The sequence below is a fragment of the Poecile atricapillus genome, chromosome 2 (assembly GCF_030490865.1).
Source record: "Poecile atricapillus isolate bPoeAtr1 chromosome 2, bPoeAtr1.hap1, whole genome shotgun sequence".
Taxonomy (NCBI): Eukaryota; Metazoa; Chordata; class Aves; order Passeriformes; family Paridae; genus Poecile; species Poecile atricapillus.
Window position 1 is genome coordinate 10729685 of NC_081250.1, and position 9725 is coordinate 10739409.

Genomic DNA, 9725 nt, shown 5'->3' on the forward strand with positions numbered 1-9725 from the left:
TCCTTCCAACTCAAACCATTCTGTGGTTCTGTGACACAGAAACAGGGAAAAAGCGAGGGTCAGTTTTGTGAGCTCACCATGTGTGATTTAGTGATAAATTTCAATTTTTAAGTTTTTTTTCTTCTTTCTTTTAATGGCTTATTCACAAATATTCTAGATACATCCTACCATGTAATAAACCGTCCTTGCTGCAGCCACCAAGTTTTGTGCATTTATGGCACTATTTGGCATGGCAAGCATCACTAATGGAGCAAATCAGACTAAGTGAAATTAATTGGATTATGTCACATAAATAGGCCTTTTTTGGGATTGATTCAGCAGTTCTTGACAGAATTTAGGAAGGAGTTCTAAGACTTGCTTAATCTCTTCTAGATTTTTTTCTAATTTAGGTGGGTTTTTTTAATTTATTGTAGTCTTGAGGGGTTTTTTTGTGTGTGTGTGTGCATGTCTTTTTTTCTAGTTAGTAGTTCCATTCAGGCTGACACTACTGAAATCATGCCTTTATTTTTTTAACCTGAATGTTGGTCAGAACCCTATTTTGGACATTTTTGTTGCTATTGAACTGTTTTCATCAGTATGACATTCTTCCGGCTGCAGTATCATCCTTCTTGAATTATGAACGATGTGGACACTTAGTCTTGCAGGCTTGTTACAAAGTAGTTGCCAGCAAGTAGTTCCTTATTTTAAGACTGCTTTTATAAATAAAAACACTAAAATCAAAATTTGAGTTGCTTTTGTAAAGAAAATGTAACTAGGTAGCAAACAGACCTTGGAAAACTGAAAAGTTTTGATGCACCTTTTTGTATGTATCTGTCCTTACGGATGCAGTGCCGGTGCTAAGGAGTCACATCATTATGGAGACTTTTACCTTGCAGATGGCAGCTAGCAAAGACATTTAGGATTCTCAAGGGCTGTTTGCAAAGAGTAGGCTGAGGATTGGCAGGGTTGCATTTTGAGTTGCAGTGAGCTGCTGCCCCGGCAGCTCCCAAATCCGTGTCAGTAACGGCGCTGTCTCCCACGCTGTGGCAGGGGCACAGGAGGATGGTTTGCTGCTCCGCCTGGTGCGAGGACCATCCCATCTGCAACCTCTTCACGTGTGGGTTTGACCGTCAGGCCATCGGCTGGAACATCAACATCCCCGCTTTGCTACAAGAGAAGTGAAATGCTGAGAGAGTTTCTGCGTTTGTGTCGCCGTGGACTTCTACACCTGGGCAGACTTTTCTGAACACTGGTCTGCTGTCGCTGTAAAAGCTCTTCCTTGAGAGAGGGGAGACTTGAGCAAATGTTGTTCTTGTTACCACATTGTGCACAGTTTGCATGGGTTGTACAGAGAAATGTGATTTTTTAAAAATTAGTTTGTCTTGTGTATGAACTTTTCTATTTTGGCATCCACTGGTCAATATGTTCACTGTTGTGTAGAGCACATAAATGTTCATAAGTTATTTAGCATTTAATAGTTACACAGTAGGGCATTACATTTGTGACATAAATGTGAAACTTATGTAATTACTGTAGAGAGTGTATACAGTCTGTTACGTTTTTCCATGACTCTACATATCTGCCTTGTGTTAAAAGGAATCTGCAGGGCTAAAACTTTGAAATGAAGTGTGAATTTCACTAGTTGTATGATTGTAAACATTTTCTTGTTTGCATCTGATTTGAATACTTTTTTTAGTGCTGCCGTATAGTGCAACTTCAACTCCATTTTTACTCTGGTTAATAGAGAAATAGTAGATTTGAGAAGGAAAATGCAAGCAACTTGTAGTGAGTATAGACTGCCAGGATTATTTGTAATCTTTTTTGTACTTTTTATTTTGAAAAAAGGAAAAGATTCATTCTGCCCTTCTTATATAAAGTGATTCTGAAACCTCATCACATTTCATATTAGCAAAAATCCAGAATATTACAATTCCAATCACTGAAATCTAGTCAAGCAAATTTTGAAGCACTTTAGTTTATAGCTGTTGTTATAAACCATTTATGAAAGTTTGACTTTACCAGTGAATGTGGTTGAGCTAACCTTTGTAAGAAGGATTAATTCCTTTTGGTGATCTGTCCAGAAAGGAAATAGTTTATTTGGGGGTTGATGATTTTGTTTATGTACCTACAGTGAGCATACTTTTAATTGTGTTCACTTCCCATATTTTTATTTTGAGCCAGCAATACAAAGTAAATGAGTACTACCTCAAAAATGAATGTCAGTCAAGATGCATCAAATCTCTCTGTAGCCTAGAAAAAAGCACTTTTGGTCTCTGGCTGAAGTTCTGTCTCTGACAGGAGAGGAAAGACAATCATACTACTTGTGATCCTTCAGATAGTTAACACGTAAAGCTAGTGGAGCAATACACTAAGTCAGCATCGTCTGTCGCCGTTCTGTTCTCAGCCACGACAGGGGTGCTGCAGTCCCTGTCCTGTTCCAAAAGGGGCAGTTAACATAGCTCTCCCTTCTTTCTCCCAAATGATATTACTCTGGTTTTGCTCCTCACTGCGTTTAGCTGGTTCTGTACTGGCAGTGGGGTGTTACGCTGCTGCTGTCAGTAAATGAAGGTGGCAGCTGGTGTCTTGGAAAGAATGGAAAGGCTGCTTCAGACAGACACTTGTTTTTTGGCTAAAGGGAGATGCTGCCTCTGGGTGTCTGACATATCACAGTGTAAGATGAAGGGTGGGGGTAAGGAAGGGTGCACTCTGACAGTGGGAACCTTGGGGTTCATGGTGGGTTGACAGAAGTATTAGGAGCCTTTTATCTCATCATCATGGTTCTGTGCAACTACAGCTGTGCTCATGTCCTCTACAGCATTGTTTATAATGACATTAAGACATGTGTTAACTGGTTCTCCTGTTAACTTATATTTATGTGGCATGGGAGTACAGTGGAATGGGATAAGGAATGCATCATTGAGGAATGGGAGGAAAACAGGGGTCCTAAACATAGTTTTGGGCTATAACATTAAGGAAACTCAAAATATTTGTAGTGGCTTTATAGTACATGTCATCAGAGTACTGTGATCCCTTGTTTTTTTTCTTTGTGGGATTTGGGATTTTTTCTTGAGATACAAGATGGACAACTGTGCTGAAGTAATTTAAATACTAAAACTAGTGAGGTTGCAGAAAGCAGCTGCAGAGTTTTAAGTCTTCTGGTGGTAAGAGTTAAATGATGGTGACAATGTTTATTTTCACTTTTTTTTTTTTTTTCTTCCTGGATTTGTTACTCTGGGTTAAAGCCATTTGATGTTGGGTTACAGTTTTTATATCCTTAAGAAAACAAGACTCACTTTCTTTTAGTTGGTAACAGAGAGAACTTTACAAAGGTTTATGCTGTTTTTAAAGAAAGAGGAAAATGTCTGGCCAGTACAAGCAGTTTCTCCAGCATGGCCTGCATGTAGGATCTGGAGCAATGGCTCTCCTCTGTTACCTGAGGAAGAGGAGAGGGTCACTGGTTTTGGTCCTGCTAAACTAAAGTGTCGAAGCTTATCTCATACATATGTAATACAGAACCACTGGACTCTATGCAGTTTAATCATCATTGCTGCAAGCTTTTTATATCACCAGAGGGACCATCCTCTGGCACCAGAAATGGGTGATTACATGGTTTCATTTTGAAAAGAATCAACCAAACAAGGTGCTAGAGCCACGTTCTTATGAGCAGGCTAATACTTAAATCAGCTGAGCACTGAGCTATCACAGTTTAGTTTTCTATACTGTACTGAAGGGTAAGCCAAACTGCCATTCCCCTTGAAGCAAAACATATGAGCAGGAGTAGTGAATAATACTACATTGACTAAATATGTGGAAAACATTTCATGGCTCTAAATGTTCTAAAGAGTGTTTTTTCAGCACTGAACAATGTCCAGCATTTCATTAAATGGAGGAGAGTTGCAGTTACAGTTTCAGTATTGTGCAGAATTTCACAGAAAACTCATCACCAGGTGAAACCAAGCTTCTGTGTCTTTCTCTCAAGCAATGCACATAAATTTTCACAAAGTTTGTGTATACTTTACAATCAGAAAGATCTGGAATGAAACATCTTATTTGTTGCCTAAATCTGTGAAAACTACCTTTTGGGAAAAAGAATTTATAAGTTATGTGGAACCACTTTTTATTATTCTGCTAATTTGTTTTTAGATGTAAAATGTTTTTCTTCATTACAATTCAAAATGCATTAAAACATTTAACAATTTTTTTTTGCAATTTGCTGTTCTTCTCTGTTGCATTAAGGTTGCTGTTGATGTCAATATTTCAGGTTTTTGTAGTCAAAGGATCTTCCTATTCACTTTCCACTCTTTTCTACTCAACAAAAAAAGTTTGTTTCTAAGGCATTGATGAGCTTAGTTTGGAAAGGAAGGCCAAGTCTGTTTATTACAGTAGGTTTTCTGTAGCACTAATGGTCATGCTGCCAGTAAAATATCTAGACTGAAAGGGTGTTCAGGTGTGCATTTGTAATGTCTTCTCCTGTTCTGTATGGAAAAAAATTGTAATTGCATCTTGTTATGGAGATTATGCAAAAGTTTCCACGTGACTTTTCGCCCCTCTTTACAAACTGACATTTTAAAATGAAATCGAAACAAGTTTTTTTTTACATTTAGAATACAGCGAAGATACTGCAAAACTACTCTGATGAAGAAAACTCAGTTTTTCTGTAGGTCAAAGGTTGGTTGCTTGTTGCACTCATGTTCACACCAAAGCTGTGTAGTGTTGGAATAAAACCTAAAGCACTTTTTGTTGTGGAAAGCATTGGGTTTCAGAAGCCAAGGCAGAGTCCTGACTGGTCCCAAGTGCAGGATGTTGCTTTGTGTACCTTATTCTCCTTCAATGTGCTTTAGGATCCCCATTTGGAATTAATCAGAGTTGCTGGTGATTTGGACCAAAAACAAGGGACTGGAGTTCCAAGGTAGCACAACTGACATAAGGGCTGGGTTGAGATAGAATGCCAAATCCTGGGCTTTAGTTGATTTTGGCTGAGGGCTTCCAAATCAGGCCTTACTGCCAGCTGACTTAAACTTAGTATTTCTAGTATTGTTTTAAACCTGTGAGTAAATATCATGCACAACTAGTAGTTTCAGGAGTGTGTCTGTGTTTAAACTTGAAGATGGGCTGCAGAAGAACCACTCTGTCATGCACCATAGTTTGCTCTTTAGACCGGCATAGAAATTTTATTTAATGCTCTGTTGAGACCTGAGTATGTCACTGAAAAAATTACTCAGCCTTGTGATATTTTATTTTTAAGGAGTGTTGTTACCTTTTCTAATTCTCACAGGTCAGAGTTTTCTGAACATAAGTAATTTGCAGGAGCTTACAGAGGAAATCCTGTTTAATTCAGACTGTAAATCCTGGTCAAAACATACCATTAACTGGGAGAGGTGTTATACTGGAGCAGTGTGGGATTTTGTAGATGTGCTGCTTGTCAATGCCCTCCAAGTGAGAATATTCAGTACTACCATGAGGGGCTGTTTCTCAGAGGTGTAGGGTTGAGGCTGGTGAGCATCTGCAGCATTGATCCCAAGCTCCTGAATTAGCATCATGGATGCCTCATACAGGTTTGGGGAGTTTCTGGCATGGTTCAGCATGCCATGTAGAAGTTGGAATTCAAGGCTTCAGACTTACTCTAGGAAAATGGAAATGGTGCAAAGTGTCAGTGGTAGCATATACAATAGGAGAGAGTTAATGTAGAAAAAAAAAGTCCTGCCTCTGCCTTGAATTGTTTTGAAAATGGAAGCTTCAGCCTGGTTAGTAACTGCTGTGCAGTGGAATGCCACCACTGCATTTTAATTGTGTTGCTTGACTCCACTTGAAGCTTCATTTCAACCACACTTTGTTGGAAACTGTACAGTTCTGCCTCCTTCCACCCAAACTTGTCATACTTAGCATTTGTTTGAGTTTAACATCGTTTTTGTGCGCTTCCTTTCCCACTTGTATTTGTGATCTTTCTCTTCTCCCTAGGGCAGAACAAATTTATTTACATCTTTATTTTAAAGCCTTGTACCAATGAAACAAAACCATCCAGCAGTCCTGTGCTGGGAGGAGAGAACTGACTGATCTCAATGTGCGCTTTTCGTCTTCATAATTTCTTTAATTGTTCAGATGAAAATTTTTAATGATGGAAGTTGCCTGAAGGCTGGATGCTTTAATGGCCTGGGGTTAGTGAAGGCTGAATCAAGTCTGTGCACCTTAATTGACAAGGGAAAATAGACTTGCAGTGATGTTGTAGGTGACTTAAGACTTTGGAAAGGAGCATGCAGTGATTTCCAGTCATGCAGAAGAGTTATGGAGGAAGACTTTTCCTTAGTTTGGAGCTTCTGTGGTGTATGCAAGAGTGGTGACCCAGCATTTGAGAAGGAATTAAGATCATTTGAGAAACACAGAGGCATGTCTGTGGTGAAAGTGTTTGGACTGCTGATGAGAAACACAGAGGAAGAATAATGAAGGGGAATGAGAAACTGGAATAAAATTGGGACAGCTGAGGGAGGCGGGTAGGAAGAAAACACAAAGTGGTTCAGAGGAGTGCATGTCTAAAGATGGAATTTATTGGTCAGCTGGGGATAAATGCTGGGAAGTCAATGTCTAGTGAATGCCTCTGACTTAGTGAGGAGAAGGGAAAGCAGAGATGGGAGCAGGACAGGGCCAGCCTGCAAAGGGGAAAACTGGACTGAGCTCAGTGGGAAACATGGATATTGGGATGTGCTTATGGCTAGAGCCTAGAATAGAAACAACTGGAAGATTCCTTTGAATTTTTTCAATTAGTCTTTTTGGTTTCTATGTCCTTCATTTTGGGGGAAAAGCTTATTGCATGCATACAGACAAATTTAACTATGTATTGAATTTTCCATTTCAAGTGTTGCAATGGTGCAGAGATCACTCAACAGCTGATGCATTCCTAGGATTACAAATTGCAAGGATTTGAAATCTTAGCAGAGAAGTGCAGATGTTGCATACAAACTCCAGGTAGGGCAGTAGGGCATGTGGTTAATTAGGAGTCACTACTGGACTGGAAATTTCTTGAGTGAATAGTTGATTTGGAAGAAGGAGATGATGTTTTGCACAATCCCTTTGAGAGTATTTTGCCTGTCTGGAAAGAATCAGAGTGCTTTTGGTTGGAAGGGACTTCTAAAGGCCACCTGGTCCAACCACCCTGCAATGAACAGGGACATCTCCAACCAGATCAGAGCCCTGTCCAACCTGACCTTGAATGTTTCCAGAGATGGGACATCCCTGGGCATCCTGTGCCAGTGGTGAAACACTGGCACAGGCGAAATTTTACAAAAATCTTCCTTATATCTAGTCAAAGTTGACCCTCTTTAAATTAAGTTGACCCTTGCCCTATCACAACAGGCTTTTCTAAAAATTTTGTATCCTGCTTGCTTAGAGGCCCAGTTCAAGCACTGGAAGGTTCAGTATTTGAGGCCTGAACAGTCTGGATTGACTAGGGAATCTCTTTAACTAAGCCAAAATAGAGGCATCCAAACATACAGCTTGCATCAGGGAGATACTGCTGTTTTCAGTAGTGCCTTAGTTCTGGGAAAGGCAGAACTGGCCTTCCCTTCAAAATTCCACCTTGTTGATCTGTCAATATTGGACAGTCTCGTTCCCAAATCCAAATAAAAATGTGTATAGATTTTGACTTCAGTGATCAAAATTCTGACTGCAGTTTGCCCCAGTGATTTTGATCAAATTATAAATCTTAAATACAGACAGGATCAGTCTTGCACAGAGGTGGCATTTTGACAGAAAGGAGAACAAATAACTGTCTGACTTCATCAGATTAATGTCATACACTTACGTGGGTTTAACATTTAATACTTTTAATGAATCTTCCTCCTTAATGTACTTAGTTTGGATAAAGGCAGAAATCTCAGTTTTGTTGGTTTTTTTAGACCTTATCTAAATCTTTGCTGTGTCACTGAGATCAGCTTTGTACAGACACAAAACCACCTGAACCTGAGTATTTTGTGGAGCAGTGTATGTCCTCTGAGGCTGTGACGTCTGAGCATATGGAAAGGTGAGTAATCCTAATGATAAGAAAGAGTAAAATCTGACACACCACACAACAAACACCACTGAAATCAGGTTGAAATCAGGTATGATAAAATCTTCGAGTACAGGATTAAGCGTTAAAAGGGAGAGAGATGGAGGAAAGGCAAAACTTTTCAGCAGCATTTTAAAGGGTAGAGGGCGTAGTGATGATATCATTATTAATTAAGATTGTTTTTCAGTGTGGATAATTGCAGGACATGTTGTTTTGGCCTCTCGTGTTCTGTGAAGCTTGTGAATGCTGTCTCTGCCAGAAGGCTGTCAGAATGTTGGATGCTGTCGGTGAGTGGTGCCACCTTCAAAGGTGCTGAGCTCCCATCAGTGTTCTGCGCAGTCTGGTGGGTGGTTGCTAGCTTGGAAAATGAGATGCATGAGCCTAAATATGGATCTCGAAACTTCATTTTAGATGCCTGCTTTTGAAAATGATACCCTAATTTTGTATATATTTTATATTGCTGCTGAATTAATGAGCTGAAAAGTTCTTGGCCACAGATGCATGGTTTACTGAAATATAAGAAAAGCAGAGAGATGATTTTCCCTCCCAAATTATATAAGGCTACTTAGAGTTTACCATTGGGAAACTGAAGCTACATTGCATCGGTTCCAGCTATAACTATTTCCTGCTCAGTGAGTAAACACTTTCTTTCATATACTCCTTTTTCATCTTGCAAAAGTCTTACCAGTGCAGGCATCATAGCAGGAGCTTTCCATAGCAAAGGGAACGGAAGGATTAGCTGATTATAAATGTGTAGATAGATAGGTAAAAAACCCAGACACTTCTGCCATTACCAGCAAAGCTGAGGAGATCAAACCTGACTGTGTGTATGGCTCTGACCATCCAAACTGATGCTGTGTTTCTGTGAAAACATGTTTTGTTAGATCTCTCCTGTGCTTACTTAAGGACACTACTGGATGCTCATCTGCAGATGAGCTACCAAGGGGGATCTTTGATGTCCAGAAACAAGTGTAAATACAAGAGGTGACAGAGGAGGTACATACTTCTGTCTCCAAATGGTTTTTGACCAGAAAATACAATTTCCTTGAACTGAGCAAGTGCACATCATTTACTTACTTTGGTAAGTAAATGGCAGGCACAGGAGCCTGACCTTGACCTTGCATCTGAAATGGCATCAAATTAAACTTGCTTGTAACTTTTTTGTGCCAGCAAGAGATGGAGCTACCTTTTAAACACTAAATTTTTTCTTCTTATTTTTTTTTTTTTTTCATCAACTACAGCATCTTCCTTGTGTCCATGCAGCTGTATGTTTGCAGTAGAATTTTTAATGACTTGGTTTATTTTGTCAAACAAGTGTTTTGCTTTTGGAAAACAATCTGGCAAGGTCTTAAAAGAAGCAGGTATAAACAGATCAGTTGTGACCAGTGAATTAAAGGAAAGTTTAACAACAGGAGTCCGTTAGAGCCATATCCCTGTGGAGATTAGCTGTGGTCCGCATAAAGCCAGCAGTCACAAGAAAAAAAAAAAAGTATCAGCAGACAAGACCATCCAAAATCCTGAAATTTTGCTCTGCTGGAAAGAGACAAGCTGCTTCTGGAGATTAAAGCAGTAAGAGAGTACTGGGCAAAACCCTGCAAGCACAGCATCCCAAGGGTTGCTCCTGCTCCACAGATGAAGCTGTTAGACAGCAAGTGGGTGCTTACAGACACACACAGATATTGGAGGCTCCTCCTTCACATTTTTC

At 39.7% G+C, this 9725-nt stretch overlaps 1 protein-coding gene across 2 annotated transcripts in view; it reads left to right on the forward strand.

The window, feature by feature from the left end:
• The window catches only part of WDR37 (WD repeat domain 37), a 45035-nt gene extending 40857 nt beyond the window's left edge, over positions 1–4178 (forward strand). For both annotated transcript variants that reach the window (XM_058832236.1, XM_058832237.1), the window contains one exon: positions 1030–4178. In XM_058832236.1, coding sequence (XP_058688219.1) covers positions 1030–1161 — 132 coding nt within the window. In that variant the 3' untranslated portion in view covers positions 1162–4178. The remainder of the gene's footprint in view (positions 1–1029) is intronic.
• Positions 4179–9725: the final 5547 nt, after the last annotated feature.